The sequence below is a fragment of the Petaurus breviceps genome, unplaced genomic scaffold (assembly GCF_028583685.1).
Source record: "Petaurus breviceps papuanus isolate PSGF00001 unplaced genomic scaffold, PetGlider_PUasm1.0 129, whole genome shotgun sequence".
NCBI classification, from domain to species: Eukaryota; Metazoa; Chordata; class Mammalia; order Diprotodontia; family Petauridae; genus Petaurus; species Petaurus breviceps.
Window position 1 is genome coordinate 4368828 of NW_027185665.1, and position 25763 is coordinate 4394590.

Genomic DNA, 25763 nt, shown 5'->3' on the forward strand with positions numbered 1-25763 from the left:
GTCCCACCAAAGGGAAATTTAAAGGACAAAACTGACCTCATTTAAATTTTTTTTTAATTTTATTGCCAAAATTCAGACACAAAAGAAAAAAATTTTAAGTTTGCTGACATGAAAACCCTCTCCAAGTAGAACTACCCTTGGAGGCCCTGACAACTGGCAACTGGTGAATGTCACTGCAGACAGTCCTCCCACCCAGAAACCTTAGCTCATTCATTTGGCCATGTTCCTCCTTAGGGGTGTTCTCAATTCCATCCCCATGGTTATTTCCAGGAACAAGATTAATTTACCTAAGTTACCTAGGTGAAAACTCCTCTCCAAAGTGCCACCTAGAAAAAGGAGTCCAGAGCCCAGGTTTTGTGCAAGACTTAGCTTGCCCAGATGTCATTCGCTACATAATTCACAATGATATACAGCCCTTGAAGGATTACAAAGTCTCTTCTTCACAACCAGCCTGTGAGGTGCTTAGCAGTAGTTGTGTTTTTCCTCATTTCACAGATAAGAAAGATTGAGTAATTTCACACATCCATTAAGTGTCTGCACTGGGATCAGAACTGCGTTCTGAGTTCTTTGGACTCCACATCTCAAGTGTCCTACCACCAAATACTGCCTCTGCATAATAGTGAAAGTCTTCAATTCTGGAGACTAAGAGCATGTAATTCCAACCCAACACCTGGGCAGTTCAAAACCAAATTGGCAAACCAGGTGAGGGAACAAAACTTTCTGTGCAACCCTTCCTTGCCCAAGAAGGGAATCCAGGCGCTCCATCCTGTTTCTGTGACTTGTTTTCCTCTGCCAGGTCTAGAATTCACTTGTACCTCACCTCCCCCTCCTGGACCCCCTTGTTTCCTTAAACTTTGCTTCAGTCATCTACACCAACTCCTTCTTGATCTCCCCCACATTCCCAGTACCTAGTACCTCGTTCCCTCCTCCTACCCCTCCTGCTTTTATTCGGAATACAGTCCAAAGAATTACAGAATATATACAGAGCTAGAAGGAACCCCAGAAACTAACTAGTGGAAACCCCTAATTTTATAAATAAGGAAACTAAAGCCCAGGGAGTCACCTGCCCCAAGGTCATACAGAAGTGTCAGAGTCTGAATTTTAGTCCAGCTGCTCTAGGTCCTGAGAGGGTTCTTATCTAAGTACATGATTAATATGAAACTCCTTGAGGGCTGAAACTTTCCTTTTTGTTTTTGTGTGCTAAGGTCATAGCACAGTGCTTGAGTGGGACAAAGTAGTAGTTTAATATATTCTTATTGGTCAAATTATCTAGACCCTATCATCAACTCACAAAGTTTAATAGTTATATCTGTAGAGTTTCTATAGAAAGTATATATATATATATAATATATATTTTAATTAACATTTATTTAACTGTAATTTAATTAACTGTAAGTTAAAGGACCTCCACAGGATGGATATCTATTATCAGAGCAGTATAAAGTGGAAAGAGAATCTAGTTCTGCCCCTAGATATGTGACCTTAAACAAGTTACATGATGAGTCTAGGCATAAGTTCCCTCATTTGCTAAATAAAAACCCTAACTCAGATGAACTTTTAAGGCCCCTTCCAGTAATTAGCACAATTTGATAAATTATTTAATTAAATGAATTTTTTTTCCTGTGCAGGTCTTCTTCTGATTTAGATACAAAGACTTGTGCTGGCAATTTACTTACTAGTTTTATCCAAAAGAAGATGGATAAATTTCCAGAAGCATCCAAAGTTTCTATAAAGCAAGCCTATTCCCATGAAAGCTCACCATTCCAGCTTCTGCTTTCAGTGATTTGATTATTCAAACTCTTTCCTAGAGAGAATGGAAGAAATTCTTAAATTCCTAGACCATTAGGTATGTTATTATTTTTTATTTTCTTACTATCTTTAAAGAAATTAGAATCAGAATTTTAGAGTTGGAAGGGACCTCAATGACCATTAGGAATGGCCAAACTATACCCCCCAAAAAAGTATCTCCACTATAAAAGAACTACTCAGTCCTCATCCAATGTCTGCCTGAAGACTTCTGAGAAAGAACCCATTACCCAGCAAGGCAGCCCATTCCACTACTAGATGGCTCTAATTGTGAAGGAGTATTTTTGACATCAATCATAAAATTCACACTTGGCAACTTCTACCCATTACTTCTTGTTCTTTCCTATGGGTCTAAACAATACAAATCTAATCCCTTTTCCATTCGACAGCCTTCAGAATACTGAAAGTCAGCTATTATACTCCCTCCAGGGACTTTTCTTCAGGCTAAACATTCTATTTCTTTAACCAATCCTCATGATAATGTAACCAAGGTTTTTTACTGTCCTGGTTACCTTCCTTGTCACTCTATATATAACACTTTACATTCCCTTCCTACAGAACTGAACATAATACTCCAGGTCTGAAATGACCAAGACAGTACAGTAGTACTATCAATTTCTTATATATCCAGAAGTTAAGCCTCTCTTTTTGCAAAGCAAGCTTGCATTAGTTTTTATTTGTTTCTTTGTGAGGTGAGGGTGGGAGGGAGGGGTGTCATATGACACTGATGACTTTTGCCGCATTACAATCCATTAAAAGCTCAAAAATCTTTTTCAGAAAACTGCTATTTTCCTACCATCTGAAACATATTAGGCTGATTTCTTTTAACTCAAGGGTTAAGACTATATTTCTATTACATTTATTACTTTTATTAGATTTACCTTAATCCTCCAGCCTGTTAAAATGTTTTTGGAGCCAGACACTTATTTATGAACTCAAAACCTCAAAATTAAGCAATTTCTTACTTATTCCTGTTATTGTTTAACATATGTAAATGTAGATATACTGAGATAATGCATATTCCAGTTCTTTGCAAACCTTAAACTGCAATATAAATGAGATATTATTGTTTGGCTATTAAGTAATTCTCCATTTACAAATACAATTCAAAGTTTCATGGTACAATGAAAATTTTATACAGTTTATAGAACTCATTTGTATGTATAATTTCATGAATTTATTCAGCTGACAGAGGAAACAGAATTGGATGATCTTTTTATTTGCATAACATCATTCCTAATTTGGAAAGTCTATAGTTTACCTTCAAACTGGACTTGCAAGGGTGTTTCCAAACAGTATGGCATTTATACAGCTCCACAGGAATGTATCGAAAGCTTCTGTCCTTGAAATGCTCTCTATTCAGTCTAGTGGCTTTATTTATTATCTTTCACTTTCACAGACACTGATTTTGTACTTTTTGAAAAAGCAAACCAAGAATTGTTTTGAGTCATCTATGTATAAGAATTCTAACTTGAAAATCACAGAAGTAAATTCTGGAGGATTTGCATATTATCATTGGCATATTTTATTAGCATTTTACATTATTAGCATATTTTAAAACACATCTTATTGATGCCTTTTGTCATTTGTATTTTAAATTTTGTGGAGCTTAGTAAAAATAAAATACAGAAGGACAGGGTATGTGCTTCCTTCCTTACATTAATGGAGGCTTTCTTTTGGATCTTTTATTACAAAGAACTTTGAAACACCTAGCATTACTATTCATGCCATAAAACTACAGGAGATAGAAAGCTCTCACTCATATCAACCTTCATCTTAAACAAACACCAGGGACACAGATTGTGGAATCACCACATCTGATTAAAGGCAGCACCAAAGCCTCTCAGTTTACTAAACTATGATGGTCCCTCACTGTAAGGATGAGATTAATTTAAGAGTTTTGTTGGGGAATTTGAGTGGTAGGATACCCCTCTCTACCAAGCCTAATCCCAAACTCGTTAAACCCTCCTGTCCACTTCTTCCACTCCTCCTCCTTTGTTGACCAGCACTGCTTTCTCCATTACAAAGTCAGGTTAGCTTCCTTCAGACGGATCCTCAAGCTGCTCAGCAGTCCTCCTTCTGAGTGTTGGTGCATGCCCTATCATATTACCCACAAGGGCTATTCCAAACCATTTCTATACTCCTCAGTGTTAGTCCTAAAATGTGGCTGCTGAAACAATACAATACTCCAGAGGTATTCTCCTCAGGCAGAGTATAGTGGAACTATATGAGATAATATAGTCCCTCATACTGGGAGTGAATTGTTAATACCTTTGTTAATGTAGCCTAAGATTGTATTCGTTTTTCTGTTATGTTGCAGTTACATTGATCCAACTGAAAAATCCCAGAACTTTTCCACATTTGCTGTTATCTAGCCATATCTCACACATTCTGTATTTTTTAACTGATTTTAATTCCAAATTAAGACCTTACATTTAGGGGCAGCTAGGGCAGTGAGTAAAGCAACAGCCCTGGAGTCAGGAGGACCTGAGTTCAGTTCCAGCCTCAGACACTTGATACCCACACAAAATAACCTTGGGCAAGTTACTTAACCCCAAATGCCCTCCAAAAAAAGGCAAAAAAAAAAAAAGCAAAAAAAAGTCTTTACATTTATTCCTATCAAATTTTATCTTAACAGATTCAGACTATCATTTTTGCCTGACAGATTTTTGTATTGTTACTGTTATCTAGTGTTATAACTTTCCATTTTTCATCTACAAATTCAACAAACATGTTTTTCACGTCTTCATCCAAGTCATAAAAATGTTAAGTAGCACAAGACACTTCACTAGAAACTTCACCCCAAGCTTATATTGATTTGTTAATCACTCTTCTTTGGGCTATTCAACCAATTCCAAATCCATCTGATGGTGTTATTATCTAGCCTATATCTCCCCACCTGGTCCACGAGAAGATCATGAGAGACTTTGTCAATGCTCAAGGGCATTCCCTTAATCTACTGACTACTAATACAGTCAAAAAGAAATGAAATTAGTCTGGCATGACCTGGTCTCCACAAAGTTATATGACTCAGTGTTCGCTACATCCTATCTATAATATAAAATCCAAACGTTCGTTAGGAATTTTGAAAGTCAATCATCAGACTACTAAATATCCCACTCTTTTCACTTTTTAAAAATTAGTACAGGTGGCGCAGTGAATAGAGCACTGGCCCTGGTGTAAGGAGGACCTGAGTTCAAATTTGACCTCAGACACTTAACACTCACTAGCCATGTGATCTTGGGCAAGTCACTTAACCCCAATTGCCCTTCCAAAAAAAGCAAAAAAAAAATATAGAACATTTTCTTGTCCCTTCTCCTTAGATACCTCTCCTCCATATTTTTTCAAATATCGAGGCTGTTTCCTCTAACCCACAGGGAATCCAAAACTACATGTACCTGAGGACTTAGGATGGTATTCTGGACAATAATAACAACATAATAGCATTTACACAGTGCTTTTAAGACACATGTGAGGGGGGGCAGTGATCCCTTACTATTTTTATAACCAGAAAATACTATTTCCCTGGAAACTTTTGCAACCTCTCAACACTCTTCACAACTTTTCCGATGGGATTTCACCAGTAGAAGGGGCCAGAGAAAACAATGAATTGGCCTTAATACAAAGTGTATATATCCAAAATGAGCAAGTAAAGTCCTTGGGAATAGAAGTTCTGGGGGAACTGAGTTTGCAGTAAGAGGAATCAACGAATATTAACATACTTATGTTATAAGACAGCTTCTTATTCTGTGAGATGGATACACCAATAAGTCTAACGGTATTTAGGAGATCAAGGAGATGATCAGTATCATTTAATTCTATCAATGAGCCATTTTCAAAAGCCAGGCTCTTAACAGTAGAAAATGGTATAAAACTCTCCACTTCAAACTGCTTGAACCAGATTGAAATATAATTGGGAAATGTTTATCAAAATAAATAAAAATAAAATACAGCATAGATAATGTTCATTTGAAGATTTCTAAGTCAATATGTTTCCCACAGGGTTCCATTTCTATTTGGATTTGACACCATGGGTGTAAAACCAGTATTTAAGCATGTCATGGATATTGAAGAAATAATTGTTCACATAATGGCAATAACACTAAACTGAATAGGTTCATGGGAAAGAGGGATTATAATTATTCTGTCCAGGCGCAGGAACTCAGACCAATGAGTGGAAGTCACAGTGACAGAGTGTTTCCACTTAAGCAAAACTGTAACTTTTAAAGCTTCCTGAAAACTAAATGGGAGATATTAGAAAGAGAAATTTACCATCACTAGAGGCCTTCAAGGGGAAGCTATATCTCCAAATGGATAGAACGCTGGGCTTGGAAACAAGAAGATTCATCTTCCTGAGTTCAAATCTGACCTCAGACTCCTACTGGCTGTGTGACCCTGGGCAAGTCAGCTAACTCCTTTTATCTTTGTTTCCTCATCTGTAAAATGAGCTGGAAAAGGAAATGGCAAACCGCTCCAGTATCTTTGCCAACAAAAAGTTGGACACAACTGAATGATAACAAAGAGGTCTTCAGCAGAGGCTGGATGATCAACCTTGTGTTGGCTACGTTGTAGCCAGGATTCCTGCGTGGGAAATCGGTTGGAACAGAAGTCACAATGACGATTGTAACTACTCTGCTTAGGTTGCTGGATTATCGGCTCTCTGCCAAGTCTGAGGCTATGATTCTATGAGGTACTTAACACATAACCTTTCAGGATCTACTGCAGAATCAACACCTACATGCAACATTTAACAAGCAAATAAGATACGTAATATAATCCTCGGGCAACTCAAGAGATTCTATGGTTTTAAAGCAAGGAGGCTACAAACAAGAGAAATGCTCTATTGAGAGAGACATAATAAGCAAGAGAATGCCTCACCAGCAGCAGCAGCTGCAAGGTCATGGTGAGCAGGTTATCCTCTCTCATAAATTAAAGGACAATAAATCTAAAGCCTTGAAAATGGATCTCAGAGACAGCTCATCCAGTCCTACCCCCTCATTTTCCAATTGAGGAAACTGAGGCCTAGTGATTTAACCATGGTCACAGAAATAGTCGGTGGGACAGTCAGGATTTAAACCCTGATTCTCTGACTCTAAATTAACCTTTCTTTCCATTATGCTTTCATCAAAGTAGTCTAGCTTAAGGTTTTGTGAAAAGCAATAACAGTAAAAAAAAAAAAAAAGCAACAAGTTTTTACTTTCTTCAGCCACAGAATGAATGGCTATTTTACTGAAATATAAAAAAGCTAAAACCCAAACTGTATTAATTCCAACTATGTTAGAAGATTTTATTAAATTGTCCACAAGATGACACCAATCAAGAAAATCACTGGCCCTCCAAATGTTTACCTAATACTGCTCTAAACTCTATCTTTCACAAATTGACACCAATGAGAATCAAGTATACATTAACTGGTATCTGGATGTTAGCCAGTAACACAAACATACATGTATGTCGAAGCTAACATTCTTCAAAGGTCTTTAAGCTTCACAAACTGTTTATTTCACAATATCCTTGTGAAATAGGTTAATACATTATTATCCCCATTTTATGGATAAAGAAACTGAGTGTCAGAGGAATTAAATGACTTGCCCAAAGTTATAAAGTTGTTAATTGTCAAAAGTTACAAATCTAAATCTCTTGATGCCAAGTCCATTGTTCTTTCCACCATACCAGAATTTAGCTCAGCTGGTCAGAAAATGGTGACAAGGAGGTCAAGGCAACAAATTTAATCTCCATATCATGAAGGAAAGATTCATAGTCTGCTACTAGACTATACCTTTAACTAACCTATGATGATGATGGCTACCATTTATTTAGAAATTTAAGGTTATAAACCACTTTTTACATGTAAGTTACCTTTTGAGTCTCACAACAGCCCTGTCCCTGTGAGAAGGGTGCTATTATTTTATAAATAAGGAAATGAAGGCTAAATGACTAAAATGAGGTTAAGTATTACAGAGATATTTCAGCATCTGAGGCAAAATTTAAACTTGGGTCTCCCGATTCCAAAAATCTATCCAATGCATCAAGACATTCGACTACAAAATAGGTATCCTTGATGATGAGGCAAACTGATGAAGAAATGTGATTGGATCAATGCAAAACAGATCTTTAACCTACTAGCACCATAGTCTAATAAACAAATAAATTCCCCACTACTTCCCTCCCCCCCAAAAAAATCGCACTAAAGGAAGTAGTTCCCAGCTTTAGGTCCAGAGATATTACTGGAAAAAGTGATAGTAGATCAACCCTGTCATATGTGTTTATATCCTGGACCTTCTTCCATTGACTAGTTATCTAATTTGTGCAAATGACTTAACCTCTCAAAACCTGTTGCCCTATCTGTAAAAATGGAACTAGTAATATATGGACTAACTGAGCTAACAGTTGTAAAGTGTGCTATAAAAATAAACTATTATTTATACATTGTCTTAGTAAGCAATACTTAGTTTTCACTTCTTTTTTAGCAACTGGGTCCTTCAATGCTGCCCTAAAACAAAAGCCTATACCTCACTTTCCTCCTTGACCCATTCATTTGAGGAATTCTACTGGTGTCTCAACAAAAGAAATAAATCATCTATTAAGGATTTCCACTATAGTGCTTTACAAAGCAATCTCCAGAAATGTTCAAAGCAGGAACTATCCTGCATAGCCCCATACCAATGAAATTAGTCAGCCTTTGTTCTTGTTTCTGCCATGTAAATGTACAATCCTTATTGTATTGATCCTGTTTCCCTTACTGGATTATAATCTCCTTGAGCATTGGGTCTTTAGTCTAATGGGAGTTTTATATTTGTGTTTTAATATCTCCCTTTCACTTTTTACCTGCCAGATGTTGCTACTTCCCCCAACCTAGGCTTTTTTCAGCTTAGACAGGCACTCCCAATTACTTGTCCCCATACTGAGGAGCTGGGCTGAAACTACTTCTTGCCTGGTTTTGAGTCATGTAAAAGCTGTGGGTCCAAAGCAGCATTCGGCTTCAGTTATCAGGGGTCCTCTTGCTGCGGCTGGTTTGAATTTGGTTTCCTACTTGCCCTGCTCTGACCTTTCAGCTCCTACAAACCCTTTGCTTCTTACACCTTGGGATTTTCCATATGGCTTCGACCTTTAATGTTCATGTCTGTCTTGGCCTTTTATTATACCCTTTCTGAGTTGCACACCTTTATTTTTCCTTCTATGTCCTCTTAATCTGTCTAGTTTCGAAATCTATTCCCAGCTGTTTATGGACATCCTGACTTTAATTTGTTACCTAGCTCTGACCCGTAGTCTTCCTCTGCTATTGTTTCCTGAATCTGTCCCTATTCTATACTACTTCCTTGACCACCTGCTCTAGGTCTACTTCCTTGACCACCTGCTCTAGGTCTACTTCCTTGACCACCTGCTCTAGGTCTAGCCTGTACCCACCATTAAACCAACTCTTCCAATCTGTTAGATCTCTGACACTTAACAGCTGTATGATCCAAACAAACCACATAAAACTCTGGCCTTCAGTTTTCTCACCAATAAAAGTAGGGTATCTGGACTAGATGGATTCAAAATGTCTCTTCTAGATCAAAATCTAGGGTCCTATATATAATCCAATAAATCTGGACTCACTCCCTAATTTGCTGCTGATTTTATTGAACTATGCCACAGTTAAGGACAGACCAACCTGGCATCTGATGATGGGGTGGTTCATTCTGAGCACTGGCCAAGAAAACAGCTCTTTGTATGTTGACTCAAGACCTGACAGTCTCTTATGACAACCACCAAATTACAACAGGTGGCTCCAGCCCAAACATCCCCTGGATCTAAACTCTGTATTGAATTTACCTTTTCATCCTGTCAACACTAGGACTTCAGGTAGCAATTGGTTGAAGATTCAGGGCAAAGAGCCAGGGTAAGGACAGGGGTACAGGAAGCAGAGATGACCTAGAGAATGCCCACGAACCAGTGGTCAAACCAGAAATAGGCATTTAGAATCAGTTTAGGAGGATGTGTCAGCATCAAAGGGCAGAGGCAGGAAGTAGACCAATCAATCAATCAATCCATAAACATTTATTAAGCACCAATATGTGCCAGGCATTATGCTAAACTCTGGGAGTACAAAAACTGGCAAAAGACAGTCCCTGCCCTCAAGGAATTTACAATCTAATGGAGGAACTAAAATGCAACCAAATTTATACAGAAAACAAGATAAATAGTAAGTAGTAATTAGCCTAGAAAAGGCACTAGAATTGAGAGGGGTTTGGGAAGTCTTCCAGTAAAAGAAGGGCTTTTAGTTTGGACTTAAAGCTAAGGAGGTCAGTAGGTAGAGTGGAGGAGAATATTCAGAAAGGCTTAAAAGACCTCACATGATGTATCTTGTCCCTCTTTAAGGTGCTTATCAGGTATTACTGTTATCAATGTTTGTCTTACCCCACTGCTACATTTTTAAGTTTTCTCATGGCTGGAACTACAATTTATCTAAACTTTTATATGTCCCCAGGTATCCAGCACATCACACTACAAGACAGTAATTGCTTAACAATTCTTAATTTTAATTTGGCAGGTTATGAGAGGCCAGAAGAGGCAACGGGTCTGGAAACCAGGAAGAGAATCTAGCCTAAGATCCCAGGAAAGGAAACTAGACAACCAGGGCTTAGAAGACTTGGAGTGAGAAGGAACATGAATAACAGAAGTGGGAACCCAGTCTAGGAACTTAGGCAATAAGCACCAGCTGTTTTCTCTTATACTGGGGTAGATTCCTGCTTTGATCCTATGTGTATCAGGGACCAACTTTAGATCCTTTGGCAGGGAATAGTTCATATGAAAAACTCAGCATGCGTGTTGGAAGAAGCAGCAGATTGTGGTATACGTGAGACAGTTTCACAGCCATGCAATTTTTCCAAAAATGACTTGATCAGCAGTCCCCAATGGTATTGCCCAATATGAAAGAATAATCCAGTAAAATAAGATTTACCAAATCCTGTGGGATTTTCGTCTAAGTGCTTTATCACTCTATGAGGTCACACTATTTCCTGCTGCCAACTGACAGGAGAACATGCTGGAATTAGAAAGTCTGAAAGACTCAGGTTCAAATTCCATCTCAGTTACTAGCTGTGTAGTTTTGAGCAAACCACTTAATCTTTCTAGGCCTCAGTTCCCTCATCTGTAAAATAAGGTTAGACTCAATGGTCTCTAAAGTCCCTTATAGTATTAAATCTATGAACCTATATTAACTCTCTGGACAAGGTTCTCTGATCAGAACTAGTTCCTTATGCCCAAGTCTCTGGTCTCACAGGACAGATCTTCATTGGAATAGAGGAATTTAGTATAATCTCTTTTAGAGAGTCATCTAAACCCCCAATCTATTCTTATTCACTGGTTGCTGTTTATCTTCCTCTACCTTCTGTAAGAGAAGAAAAAGGAGGAGGAGGAGGAAGAAGAGGAAGAGAAGCCTTCCTTCTCCCACCCCATCAAGAAGATAGAAAAGGAGAGGAATAAATTCTGTGTGGAATCTTAATACCAATGAGCCCTGCTTTGGGAAGAAAAATCATCTGTGGTAATTCCCTGATACTCTGAGTCAATATTTTGTGTAAAACTGGAAAAAAGTCTTGGCAATTATATAGAAAACAATCTCCTATCCTCCAATCTTTTACCAACCCTCTCCCCAAACCAGTAAGAATTGCAACATCCGGGGCGGCTAGGTGGCACAGTGAATAGAGCACTGGCCCTGGAGTCAGAAGGACCTGAGTTCAAATTTGACCTCAAGACACTTAACACAAAAACTAGCCATGTGACCATGGTCAAGTCACTTAACCCCAATTGCCCTCCAAAAAGCAAAAAAAAAAAAAAAAAGAATTGTAACATCCAAAGCATGAAGAGAAGAAAACTAGAAATGTGTTTATTTGCACACAGCCCCCCCCCACCCCTTTTATTCAAGACCCATGATTTTACCAGTATAGGGTGCTCCAGTGAGGAAACTTCCTCTACCAAGGCAGTTCAGCAATTATTTGCAACTTAATAGCCTTTGAGAATTCCCTAAATACTCTCCTAATTGAACAGCCAATGTATGTGACTGGTGAAACCTGAACCCAGGTCTTCCTGATTCCAAGGTAGGCTTTCTATTCACACACTCCCTCTTACTGGCTTATATCTAGAAATTTAGTATTTCTGGTAGATTGGTTGAGGCAAAGAAACTCTTCTTTAATGCCTTAAGTCAATACAAATTATACCAAGGGATGATCAGCCAGACAATATGAATGACCAGCAAGTTTAAATTTTTCTTGAATCCGAGTTCAAGTGACTGAATAGAACCTTAGCTCTCTGACTGAAACGTAAGGCCAAAAAAGAAACAAATATACCCCTTCTGATTCCAAGTTTCACCCACTCTGGGGCAGACACAGAGTCACTGTAACTAAAGCCCTCCAAAGATAAAACACCTGGTATTTACTTAAGACTTACCAGACTCACTATGAGTTTAGACCTACATCTCTCTCCCCTGCTCCCCCCCCCAAAAAAAAAAACCCTTGAAAACAGGGAAGGGAAGGTAGAACGCTCCAAAATCTAAGAAAAGCAGGAAAAAGCAATTCTACTCCCAAACTTTAGAGCAGTGAGTGATTACCATCTTTCACGGACTACAGCAAATGAGGATTTATTTAACACCTCTTGTTTATGAAGTGACATACAAATTTCGGCACTTTCAAAAGTACAAAGGAAGTGGAAGGATTTATATATCAAATCCTGGCTGTTCTGAGGAAAAGGTTAATAATAAACTAGTCAATTGAAAGGCAAACTTAAAAGAGATGAAGACTGAATCCCTTTCTCAATGTCCCAACTATTCACATATAACTATAGCAACAGAGGTAGCTAATTCTTAAAACTAGACACAACCACACATTTCCTTCTTGCTTAGTACGTAAAATCTTTAAACTTGCTGAACAGCAGAGAGGATGTGTGGATGTGTAAAACACAGGATGTTTTATTTTGATTTTTCAGTTATCCTAATGCTCAGTTCATTAAGGGTTATCAGAGTGAACAAGAGTATAAGGAATATGGGTTTTAATTCTATTACAATGAAATCAATGACTAGAGGGAGGCTTCAAATGAACACACATAAAAATGTGTCCTATAAAGACTTCTAGAATATAGATTTTTGTTCATACTCTTACATTGCCTTAGTGCTACATAGGAACTTGGATAAGTCAGCCTTTTGCGGCATTTGTCACTAGACCAATAGGCTTGTCTTCCTTGAAAAGACAGCAGGAATCACTAGAACATGGTATATAAATATCGTTTTTCATGGAGAATATATGATGCTCTACCTAATAACCTTTGCTACAATCTTTATCAAGGCTTGATTCTGAGAAATACTATTAAAATTTTTGTACTCTCGATCAAATAAACCCCTCAGGATGCCTGGAATATTTGGTACTAAAAAAATTACTGACAGTTTTACTTGACTACAAAACTATATGTCTTACTAGATGAAACAGATTTCATGTCTGTCATGGTCACTTTAGGCATCTACATTGTTAATGTATAGCAAGATTTATAAATCTTCGGGGCGGCTAGGTGGCGCAGTGAGTAAAGCGCAGGCCCTGGAGTCGGGAGGAGCCGAGTTCCTTTCTGGCCCCAGACACTTAACACCCACACAAAAATACTAGCCGTGTAACCTTGGGCAAGTTACTTAACCCCAACTGCCTTCCAAAAAGGCAAAAAAAAAAAAGATTTATAAATCTTCAAGTGCTATGTAGAGGGTTAGAGACATATCGGGTATTATGACCATTATTATTAATGTTAATAACTTTTTTTTCTGTTTGGTTGCTGTTGCAAGCTGCTAGCTACAGTGTCCACGCCAGGCCTAACAACAATTTACTGTTTCTACTTCTCTCTATTCCTCTCTCTCTCTGTCTCTCGGTGTCATGAGAAAATCTGGTCAGACTTGGCTTCTTCCCCCAGAGGAAGGGTGGGGTAGACATTGGTAGACAGAAAGACAGCATGACTGACTAATCCATAGGTGTAACCACTAAGCACCAAAGAAATTGTAGCAAAATCTGTGGACATCTTTTTCCTACTTAATTCTGTCTGCTACAATCAAAGGTTCTTGGGGTGCCTACATTGGTGTTTTTGTGAAATGCTCCAGCTCCCTTCGTTTACTTCTGAGGGTAAGTGCCAATATTTGGGGGCTACTTCATAGCCATCCTGGGTGGAACACAGGTAAGGTATGACATCCTTGAATTATAACACAGGTATGTCACAGGTCAGCATTTTGAGATCAATAAATTATACCTAGGTCAAATTGTCTTGTGCATTGACATGCGTGAGGTGTGTCTTCTATAAATCCAGAATCCAACTGGTATGTATATAAGCCTAGAACCTGAGACTAGCTCTTAGTTGAACCTATTATTATTTAATATTTTAATGAACCTTAAGATAGCTGTAAAAATTAAACTTCTGGAAATATATCTGTAAAGAATACAATACTTGAGTACTTTGACTTTTCTTGTTTCCAGTTTTCTCTAATTTAGATTAGTTTTGGGTTATGAAGCACGTCATCCCATTAGACAATTCTCTATTATCACTTCATCTCATATTTTGATATCCATTCAGAAAACTTCTATTATGCAATATGACTTCAGAAGTCTAAAATGCAATTCATAAGCTTAGTGTTTTTCAGGTGATAAGGGTGGCTATTTCCTTTATCACTTAGAGCTGTTATTTCTTAATTCACGAGAAACATGATTATCTAAAATATTAACACAAAGAAGAAAATTCATTAAGGGAATTATACTTAAGGGGAGTAGAAAATAGTAACCCAGAATTATTTTAAATACCCTGTGTTCCTTTTATTGGCCACTTTTGGACATTCTACATCTGGGCAACCTAGCCATCAAACTCAGGATTACTACATGGAGTTCTATCAAATAACAGTCCAAGAAAGGTTATTTGAAACCAACTAATGGCATCCTATACCCCAGGGCAAAGCTCAAAGAAGAATTTGAAGGAAACTGAAAAAAAATGCAGACTAAAATATTTTAACATATACAACTCAAATAACCTAGCAATTAGGGAAAAAATAATCTGTGAAATGTCGATGATCCTCTCTTCCCTCCTCTAGTATCCTTTTGAAAAGAAATCCCCCAAAAAGTAGAATGGGGGAAAAAATCTGAAGAAAAGAGAAAAAAGCCCACCTTTGGGCACTTCATTAATGTTTTTAAAAATGCCATTATTTTAACATATGTGGAAAAAAAACAATTCTCAAAATAGAAGATAAAATGAAGTTTGGGTTTAAGACTCTAGTTATATGTTCTTTCCAGTTTACCTTCTGTAGTCAAACTAACACATTCTTTCTCCAAACTAGATTGTAATTCATGCTCAGAAATACTTCAATACAGCTGCAGGCAATCCCAATGAGCCTTCTATTTGAGTAGGGTAGGGCCTGCCTGCCTGCCTGCCTGCGCAACCAGCTACCATCAAAGCAAGGGCCCTGAAATGTCTATGTCAACATTTTGCCCCTTTCCCAAGATTCAACATGCTAATACATAATCAACTGATTTGTATTCACATTTCCAACTTCAGCTACCTCTCAAATAGGACCTGAAACTTGCTAAATTCTTGTGCTTCTGTCTAAATTCAAATACTGGAGACAAACCTCAATGCAAGATGAGCTCATGATAAATGATGCAGAGAACCAGCCCTCCAACGTTCAACAGCGTTTTCAGCTGGAAATACTGGCCTACATACAAAAACCAAATGCTATTTTCCAGAAGATTTATGCTAAAGCTAAAACCACCAACAGGGCTTCAAACCAAAATGCTATTTAAGCATATTCTATTCGTGCAATTCCCAAAAGGCATTTTTAACATCTTAGCAAAAAAAAAAAAAAAACCTGCCACTAGTCAGAGGTTTGTCTTTCAAATGTAAATCAAAAAGAAACATTGATTTTAAGGGAATGATTTCAGTGACCACAATTTTAAATCAGCTTATTGTTCTAAAATTAAGAATGATTATGTTTAGTCATATGAATTTTGGTTGGCAGGATAGAAAACGCAACAAATATGAAACGTGGATTTGAGTCTGCTTTGCAAGCATAATTCTATAGTGAAATAAAGAACCTCTGGCATAAAAAAATGATATTGAATTTGAAAAACAATTTTAGCAACATTTTAAAAGGAATCTTGCTCCATTATTCTTCTAGTTTAACAAATCTGAAAAGAATATCCATACAAAACACTGTACAAAGTATTTTTTTTTACTACAATGCAATCTTCTCTTCCTTTTGTTATATTTCATCCAAGTATCTTAGGGTCTGAAGTAACACTAAAATTTCAGATAAATAACCATACCCTTCCATACCTGTCACCCTTTAAGCCAGCTATCCTGCTCACAACTACCACTATTTAACTTAATTTTAAAATTCTCCATGTTTCTGAGGTTGTCTGCTCTTCTGAACAGGGAGAAGAGCAAAATGATCACTTCACCCTAGTCACAAAAATTCCTTTTCAGTCGTTCCCTCCACGCTCACCCAATGATTACAGCTTTACTAAGCTCCAACAGGCAGGACTGGTTATATCTGTTAACATCATTTTGGATAAGATTCTGGAGTGGCTGATTTCCTGTTTTTGGAAGTTACAGTCCTTTCGCAAGGATCCCCAAGGCAAAATTGTTCAGTGTTCCTGGGTAAGCTTTAACAGCCTTTGTTCTTCACTTTGCTACATTCATCACTGCTCTCTTCTCTTCCTCCAAAGCCTTAACTTTTCCATGATAAATTTAAATGCCAACTCAAATCTAAGAATATGCTTTTAAGACGTTAGAGACTTTTCCATTATCCATGATTGTGACGTTATAGGTTGGAAATCAGCATCCTTTGGCAGAGGATGCCAGCCCATCCAGTGTTCTTTTGGCATTTCATTATCATTCCATATTAAAATGTATCCCACAAATAATCCACTACGAGAGCATTCAATCTAATCCATCCCCTCCCCCCCCAACACACCCATCACCACTACTACTAGCACCACCACCAAAATCACTAAAACATTCCTCTACTTGGTTCCAAATGAATCCCTTTCAGGAAGAGACAATGCTGCAAAGTAAAATAAAGCTGGTCAGTTGAATGAAGAAAATGTATGCCTAAATCCAACGTCTCTAAATTCTAAAATGAGAACCAGGTGGCCTCCATTTGATGAGGCAGTTACCTTTTATGTAACCATACAGAAAATACTACATGTGTAAATGCTACATGGGTAGGACTGTGGTTCAATGCAAAACAATGAATTTCCCCTCACAAGGCCCATGGTTTCTTACCAGCATTTGCACTTGGCACTTATCAAGGCCTATTTCTTGAAACCGAGTAGCCAGCAAGATGCCTATGCACATGCTATTGTAAAATGAAGCCATCCTAAATTAGCTCTGATAACAATGTCATCCTAAAGTCATGCTAATCCCATTAAACTTGGATAAGATAGGAGTATTTCTTGTAGAGTCAAACCACAATTTCTTCACCAGTGAACCAATCCGTTGTCAGAGTAAATCTGTGTATGCATGTATCTTCAAATTATCACATTCATGCTCAAAATATATCTCACCTTGTGAACCTTGACCTTTTGGAAAGACTGATCAATGCTCAGTTACTGTCACACAGATGCATTACCTCTGCAAATATGAAAGGGTTAAAAGCAGCCCCAGTCAATAGGCCTACAAGAAAAAAAAGACAGTAGGTATGCCTTACAGCATCACTGACATGCATTTATGCTCATTCCTAGAACAATATTGTTACCTTGTGGCCTTCGCAACAGTCAGATGTAACCCACACACAACACACCCTTTAATAGCATCTAAGGTGAAAAGCACAAGACAGCACATATCCTGCAAAAGAAAACAGCATGCAAAGCAGCATTCTCCGAGTCACAAATAAAGCTACAATCACAAAGCCATCAGTTCATTTTGGTTTGGTTTTGTTCAAAGAGAGAGAGAGAGAGCCTGCAAAACCCAAGTGTCCCCACCCTGGCAAAGCCCTTTTTTTCCTCTTTAATAAGGGTCATAAATCTCAGCTCCTTGTCCATCCCTTAAGCAAAAGAAGCAGGCAGGAAGATCCTGCAAACCTGCCCGGTCTGTTCTCCTCTTCCCTACACAGAGCCTTTCAGGACTACATCAGACACATACCAGTGCTGTGTGGTGTCTAGAGTGTGCATTCACATAGTGTGTTGGGATGGTACCTTCCTGCAAGCTCCTCTGCTTTTGGCTGCCATGAAGGGAGGAAGCTGCTATCCCACTGTAGCAGCTCAGTGACTGCATTGTGTTCAGGAGCTGATCTGCCTCAAACCAGTTTCAGCCGGTTCTGGTCACCCTACATAAAAAAGCTATGGCAACCCTCGCTGAGTTGCCAACAAGTCCCTGAAAATCAACAGCGCAGGGGGGACCTCGCTAGGGGCTGCTTTCTCCTTTCTGGTCCTGGTGAGGAGGGGGCAGTCATCGTGTGTCCCCCCCCCCCAAAAAACACATGCACAGACCCTGGAAATACTCACCTCTGCAGCGCCCCTAAAGCCTCTCAGGGCCCCATTGCCCCCTCCCTTCTACCCAAGCTCCCAGCACATCCATTTCCCCCTCCTTCCCTTCCCCACTTACCTCCCACAACCTGGCTCAGATCTGTGTGTGTGTGTGTGTGTGTGTGTGTGTGTTTCTGTGTGTGTATGTGTGTAGTTGGGAGCTAACAAAGAGCCCCCCAATCAAGAAAAATCTAGAGCTCTGTCCTCACTCAGGGTCCCTTTGCTGCACACGACGGCCTTCAACCCCACAGCAGAGAGCTGCGGGCTGGTTGACTAGGTCCTTCTCTGCCTGACACCCCGATTCTACTCCACCCCACCTCCCTGCCTGCCCTCCCCTCTCTGCCAATACTGTCCCCACCACCACATGCCCCACATCCCCCGCCCAGCCAGCCAGCCTCCACCCCCTCCTCTTCCTCCAACCTTCTCCTCTGCTTTCAAGTACCTGGGGAGAAAAACAGTCCAAATCCCTTCACCCCAGGGAAGGGAGCTGGGGATGTCCATGGGGAGAAGGGAGGATGAAGGGGAAGGAGGCGAGGAGTGGGGGGGCCAGAGGCCCCTTTCAAACAGACAGTGGAGAGACAGCGCTGGGGGAGGGGGAGAGGAGAAGGAGTGCCCCACTGCTCACGTGGCCCCCTCTCACAAGCCGTGGGGCCTAGCTCCAGTGGCGCCCTTCTCCAGCCCCCCAGCAAAGTGGCAGCAGAAAGAAGAGCAGCTCTCCCCAGAGAAGAGGTTAGGGAGGCCACTGGTGTCGGGCCAAGGGGGCTGAGAGTCGCCCATTGCCACCCCGGCCCTGCCGTGGTGGCAGCAGCTGGGGGCAGATGCAAACGCGACCCACCCACCGCCCCCCCTCCTCCATTCCAGTCTTCCACCCAGAGCCCCCCTGTCCTGGTCCCCTGCTGCCCTCCGACCCTCGCCTTTGCAGCCACCCACACCCACACCCACGCACGCACACCCACCCCCTTCCCGGTGTTGGCCTTTGCCGCGGTCAAGCCCGGGTGTCTGGGCCGCAGCTCGGATGACCTTTGTTTAGCCGGGCGCCGCCGGCTGCTGCTGTAGCTGTCGTGGCGGCGGCTGCGGCGGCTGCTGCTGCTGCTGCTTCCATATTACGGGCGTGTCATCTGCATTCCCGCTGCCTGGGTCTGTGTGTGTGTGTGTTGGGGCGGCCTCGCCGCCGCCGCCGCTGCTGCTGCTGCCGCCGCTGCCGCCGCCGCCGCTGCTGCTGCTGCTGCTGCTACCACTGGCTGCGCCGCAGCTTCAGCTCCCCGGGCAGCTGCAACGGGGGCCACCGCAGCAGCGGCGGCGCCGGGGCCTGGCCCATCTGAGGCCCCGGGCCAGGCGGGCAGGCGGGCGCCGGCACTCGGGGCCCCGCCGCGCGCGGCCCTGTGCCTCTCTCCCGGGGAGCCGCGCGCGACGACCCAGGGCGGCTTGGCAGAGTAGGCCGCGCGCGGCGCCGCGAGCCCGGGGCTGGGCAGGAGCTGCGGCCTAGGGAGGGAGGGGAGGGTGCCGCCGTGGCCCCAGCGCGCCCAGGCACGGCTGGAGAGCCGAGCGAACAAAAGAGAGGAAAGGGAGAGGGGGGGGGGGGGGGGGGCGAGCAGGGGGGAAGGGGAGATTGGGGAGGGGGTGCTGGTTAGAGAGAGAGGCATGCGATATGCTACCGTCCGTATCACTAGCTTAGATTATTAGGAATTGGAAAATAAGTCTGACAGACCTGCCAAGTCTCACCCATGTGGGGCTGCTGGGCTTTAACTCTCGCCCCGGTGATGGTGGTGGTGGTGAGGACGGAGAGGAATTTTTTGTCCAGTGTGTATTTCAATCAGACATGTTAGGATCTGACTCAGCCCTTTAAACGGCCGCGGAGAGCAAGGCCTTGCTAAAGATGGCTGGAAAATATCGAGAGGCAGAGGGTGGAAGGGGGGGAGATCCCAAGGAAAAGGAGGAGTGGTGCTTCTGCTAGCTTTATGATGGTGGCAAATAAAAAAGGGGGAGGGGGCATCTTAGGAGAAATTAATTTCCAGCTTCTCCCTTGAGCATAAAGAAGGGGCCTTTTATTTCTAGGTTCAGCTTGAAGCCCTTTTCTCCTTAAACCGTGCCACAGAAAGAGGGAAGACACCCCAGTGGGGAGAAGGAGTTAAAAAGCCACGCATTTTGCTCTCCGAGAATAAAAAGGAGTTGGAACTTGAGTCAACTATGCCATTTTTCGTTTCTGCCGGAGTTTTTTTTAAAGTGAAGAAAATAGTATTAAGAAAACTCAGGGAAGGGAAAAAACAAGATGCAAAAAGCCCAAGGTTTTAAATTCTAGAAGCAAGGGGTTTTTTCGTAAATATAATATATGGTATTTTTTTTTAAAGAAAGAGTATACAATAGTCAAACACTTATAATACTGAACCTTCTCTATCTTTTCATGTCTTAAAGGTGAGATTACATGGCTTTCTATTGCAGATTGAGCCTCTTGTTTTATCCATTTGTATGTCATGGTTTTTGAAATGTCCACAATCTGGATTTTTTAGGAAACATGCAAAACTGAAAACCAATTTAAAACACACAATGCCAATTGAGCAACCACTGGGAATAGAACAAAATGGGGAAATCTGTACAAAAAGAAAAAAATGTCTTTCTCTCCAAGTCTGCTAAGACTTCACTTGGCTCTACCCCTACAAATACTGCATCAAACTAGGCTACACCTTTTTTTTTTTTTTAAAACCTGCTATACCATTTGATTAAACTCCAATGGCAACGAATATTTCTAGCCGACTCTTTACTGCATGAAATATTTCTGGGTGTTTTCTTTTGTTGGTTTTAAATTAGATTAATTAGTTAATGTCTACAGAGCATTTAGAAGATGAAAAGCATTTGAAAGATGTATACCTTACATTAACTCCTATTATGTTATAGAATTAGAATCAAACGTAAGTTTTTGCTATTAAAAAAAAACTTCATATGAATGAACTGAAATATAATCTCAGAGATGTCATTACTTCTTTAGTCTAAAATAACAAACTGCCTGTAGTTGCATATAAATTTGATTATATTTACAATTTTAGAAAGGTTTATGTAAATGACAAAATTTTCCCCAGTATACCTCACATTTGCCAGTACCATATGATAAAATGGAAGATCATCAAGGGCCTGAAAATAATCGCTTCCAATCCTATAATCCTATATGAATTGTATTTTCAATTTTACTTGAGCTTTGATTATTTTTCTTCTCCACTTCATGAATGAGCCCATATATATAGCCTGCAACAGACTATGTACTTATGGTATTGTTATATATTCTATGAAAGTATATGACAAGCAGGCCATGATATTTAATAAATGCTACAGCATTTAATAGATTTGGGCTCTGTGGTCAGTTTGATAGCATTTCCTCATCCCTTTTCAATTGTCATTCATGTTACAGAGCAGCCAAACGGATTTGAAGGGTTCCAAGATTGTAAGTAGATGGAATGTTTTCCATATAGTGTCTTCATCTTCCGAATTTACTGATGGTGTCAAAATGGCAAAGATTATTTTTGAACAGGTCACTTTGCAAAAACATTTCAAATCAAAACTTTCCCATAATAGCAAGTCATAGAGAAAAATTGGTTTGCAAATATGTCTGGATTCACAGATAATAGATCCATTATGATACTCTTCAAAACATACAAATATATCAAACTGGTAATAGAAGATTCAGTTTTCCTACAAATCATCAAAACCTTTTCTTTCTAGAGGAATTTGGATGAACCATTTTGCTAACTGTTACTTACAAGAAAAATAGACAGCTAAAAGCATAAGCTCCAAAATACTGCATTTCACAGAATTATAAAATTCCAATGTTGGAAGGAATTTTTTTGGTCAAAGTATAAAATAAAAAATCCTTTACGTCCCCTCCCCCCGCAAAAAATACAAAAACTCTTTGAGAGGATACACTGTATCCTACTGTTTCATACAACTATAAAGGCAGAGGCAGATATACCTGACTATGCAACACTGAAACAAATTGTTGTTTCTGAGTGTCATGCATAAAGGTCAACACAAAGAAATCATGTAACATTAATGCTAAGTATAAACTATAGGAATTGCAGCTCCTTGGGGATTTTGTTTTTTGGGGATTTCGTGCGTGTGTATTTTTGTTTTGTTTTTGCTGTGTTAATCAAAAAGGATCTGATTTTTCAACAGACACCCATCAGTGGACCTCAAAATGCCGGGTTCAGTTTTTTAAGATGGTTTTTCTCTTTTGTAGACTTCATTTGTAAGGCATAGAGAAGATAGCCATCCACATATCTTTCTGTCTTTTATATTCCTCAGTGGAAATAGGTAAACATACTATAGACAGAGTACATAAGAGGAGACAAATACACTTTCCTAGGTGTATTTACAGTATGCAACTCCTCAAACTGAAAGGCCTATGACCTCTAAAATATATAGGCTAAATTTATTTTTGATAAAAAAAAAAAAGTATCGCTTGTTTTGGCCTTTAGTCATGCAGTTTTAGATTTTGTATCCCAGTGCTCATCAAAAAGACCTACCAGATTTTATTTTGGTTTTGGTGATGATAAAAAGATTGCTATGATTATCCGGCTTGGCTAACATGTAAAATTAAAGGGACTTATAACTAAATAAATATGATAAGTCCACTAGAAAGATAGAGTATAGATATAATGGTGTAGATTTCAATTCTGGTGATCCTAAATCAGCTAACAAAGAAAATCCCTTTGCCTTTCTTTAACTATATAAACTACATCATAACACAGATCTCCTATAGCAAGAAGATTCATGTAACATAGATACTGCTTGGGCAGTTTGACGTTCAAGTTAAAGCATTAGAAAAATGAATCTCTGGGCTTTTATGAGATAATTTCCTTAGCATGTTAGAATGCAGTCCCAAGGAGGCCAAATTCATGAGTCTAGTCCATTACAGATCAATAAACCTAACAGGAAAACTTCAGTCAGGCTGCATCCATGAACTCCAAAAACCATCCTCAAATCCATGGTACTGAGCTTGGGGGTGGAGGGGTGGGAATGGAAACCAGGTGAGATATCAAAGTATAAACCCACTCCCACTCCTGGAAAGACAGAAAGCAATTTGGAGCTATGCTCCAAAGGCTATGAAATTGCATATATTTTAACCCAGTGATAAAACTACTAGATCTATATCACAAAGAGATCAAAAAGAGGAAGGAAAATGTGCAAAATTATAGCACCTCTTTTTTCAGTGACAAGGAATAAATGAATGTAATGGAATACTATTGGGCTATAAGAAATGAAGGGGACAGTTTCAGAGAAACCACAGGAAAACTTCTATGAACTGATGCAGAGTGAAGTGAGCAGAACCAGTAGAAAAAAATCATAAAATAACAATATTGTAACAACTTTGAAAGACTTGGAAACACTGATCAATATAATGACCAACCACAATTTCAGAGGACTAGTGCTGAAATGATGCTGCCCGCCTCTTGATAAAGAGGTAATGGATTCAGGAAGCACACCAAGAAATATTTTTTGACATGGTCATTGCAAAATTTGTTTTGTATGACTGTACATTTGTAACTCTGTGTGTGTATGTGTGTGTTTTCTTCTCCATGGAGGAGCATGGTAGGAGGGAGAGAAGGTAAATTTTTATTTGAAAATAAAATAGTCAATTCTGCTATAGCTCTTTATTTTGAAAACTGGAGTTTGTTCCAACAGGATTGATATATTAGGGAACATTTTGAGCATAACATGAATTTTTACTTTGCTGATGCTTAATTTCTTCCATGAGCAAAAAGGCAGAAAACTACACCCTTCACAATAGCTCACAAGCTGCACCCCTCTTAATGCCACCCATTTCCACAAGCAAACTTCAGGTCTTTGTCAAGAAAAAAAGTGCCACATTTATTGTATATCTTCTGATGCAGGAGAAGCTGGGGAGTAAGAGCCTTCCCTTCCCCAATGGGAATTTTCCAGCCCCAGGAGAAGGCCAAGCAGCAGCCACTAGCATTGTAGTATTTATGTACTTCCTAGCCATTTAACATGTATGAAACTGTGGTACCACTTTTGGCAGGTACCTATCTTTTAAAAAAAATATATCACTGATAAAGTTCCTGAGTATAGGGCCCCTAACTCCATTGTCCCAATAAGCAGGGTGGCTTTTGTTGTGAGAAAAGATGCTTTTTGGGAACACACATTTTGATTTAGAGCATAACAAACTGCAATTATTTCAAAAAAAATAATCTACAGCACACATCCACTGAGATTCTAGGTCAGGACACCATCTGGTCAGACTAAGCTAACACCAAACTAAAAGGAGAAAATTGCAACTTGATGGGTTTGGGCAACAAATGATTTTTGTCAATGACTTGAGTGAAGATATAGATGGCATTTTTAGCAAAGGTGCAGATAACACAAAGTTAGGAGGAACAGATTAGACAACATATCCAGGATTCAAAAAGTTTGTCTAGAATGGTTGACTAGATCTAATAAAATAAAGCCCAACCGGAATAACTATAAAGACACATTTGATTCTTTTTTTTTTTCAAATCAACTATTCAGGTAGAGAATGGAGAAAGCATGGCCAGACAGCAGTTTGTGTATGAAAAAAAAAAAATCTGGGCAACAACTCAATATGAGTCAGTGTGCCATGACAGGCAAAAAAAAAAAAAAAAAAAAAAAAAAAAAAAAAAAATAACAAAATCTTTGTCTATATCAATGGAGGCAAAATGTTCAGAACAAGGGAGAGGATAGTCCTGTTGTACCAGGCCCTTATCAGACCACATCTGGAGTACTGTGTTCAGTTCTTGGCACCATAATCTAGGAAAGCATTAAAAAACTGAGGGACTTACTACAAGCATGACCAACATAATGAGAGGTCTGGAGAATCAACGATTGGTTAAAGAAATTGATGATGTTTACCTCAGAGAAGAAGAGACTAGTAGCCAGGAACGTAACTCTCTTCAATTATTTAAAAGGATATCATATGGAAGAGGGATTGTTCTTGTTTTTCTGGGCCCCAGAGGGTAGAGCTAATGGCAATAATTGAAAGTTGGAGGCAGAATTTTGCCTCAATGCAAGGAAAAAACTTTACTAAAATTTTAGCTGTCCAAAAATAGAATGGACCAACTTAATAGATTGTAGGGCACCCCGTAAGTAGAAGCTATAAGACTTGTTGAGGACATTGTGGTATGGAGGCTCCTATTCAGGTATAGGTGGAACTATGTGGTCTCTGAGATCCCTTTTCACTCTGTTTAATTCTGTGGTTCTACAAAATATGTTAACTCCTGTCATCCAACAGATAGTTCTATGTTATTTTGAAATTTTCCTTTATATTGTGAACTTAACATTCATCAATAAACACAAACATTTAAATATACACAAAATTTAAAAGAGGATCGTAATAGACCCCAGGAGCTTCTATTGCAGAGTGCTAGATTTTTCTCTTAATGTATATGGAATTTAACAAGATAAATAGATTAATTATTCATT

General features: G+C 39.6%; 1 protein-coding gene and 2 long non-coding RNA genes across 24 annotated transcripts in view; 2 read left to right on the forward strand and 1 right to left on the reverse strand.

The window, feature by feature from the left end:
- The window catches only part of LOC138173021 (zinc finger protein 532), a 116279-nt gene extending 96042 nt beyond the window's left edge, over positions 1-20237 (reverse strand). For 2 of the 22 annotated variants that reach the window (XM_069103035.1, XM_069102877.1), the window contains exon 1: positions 19341-19527. In XM_069103035.1, coding sequence (XP_068959136.1) covers positions 19341-19422 — 82 coding nt within the window. In that variant the 5' untranslated portion in view covers positions 19423-19527. Of the gene's footprint in view, positions 1-1676; positions 1805-17360; positions 17470-17551; positions 17641-17937; positions 18150-18399; positions 18645-18762; positions 18890-19276; positions 19528-20028 lie in introns of those variants that run through there. The other 20 variants (XM_069102892.1, XM_069102908.1, XM_069102900.1 and 17 more) reach the window with 20 other exon arrangements.
- LOC138173131 (uncharacterized) overlaps positions 1-24974 on the forward strand; it is a 74272-nt gene extending 49298 nt beyond the window's left edge. Inside the window, exon 2 of the long non-coding RNA XR_011171332.1 lies at positions 24929-24974. This is a non-coding gene — a long non-coding RNA (uncharacterized lncRNA). The remainder of the gene's footprint in view (positions 1-24928) is intronic.
- On the forward strand, positions 18913-20515 carry LOC138173123 (uncharacterized). Its single transcript, XR_011171327.1, has 2 exons — positions 18913-19049; positions 20376-20515. It is a non-coding gene; the product is annotated as an uncharacterized lncRNA (long non-coding RNA).
- Positions 24975-25763: the final 789 nt, after the last annotated feature.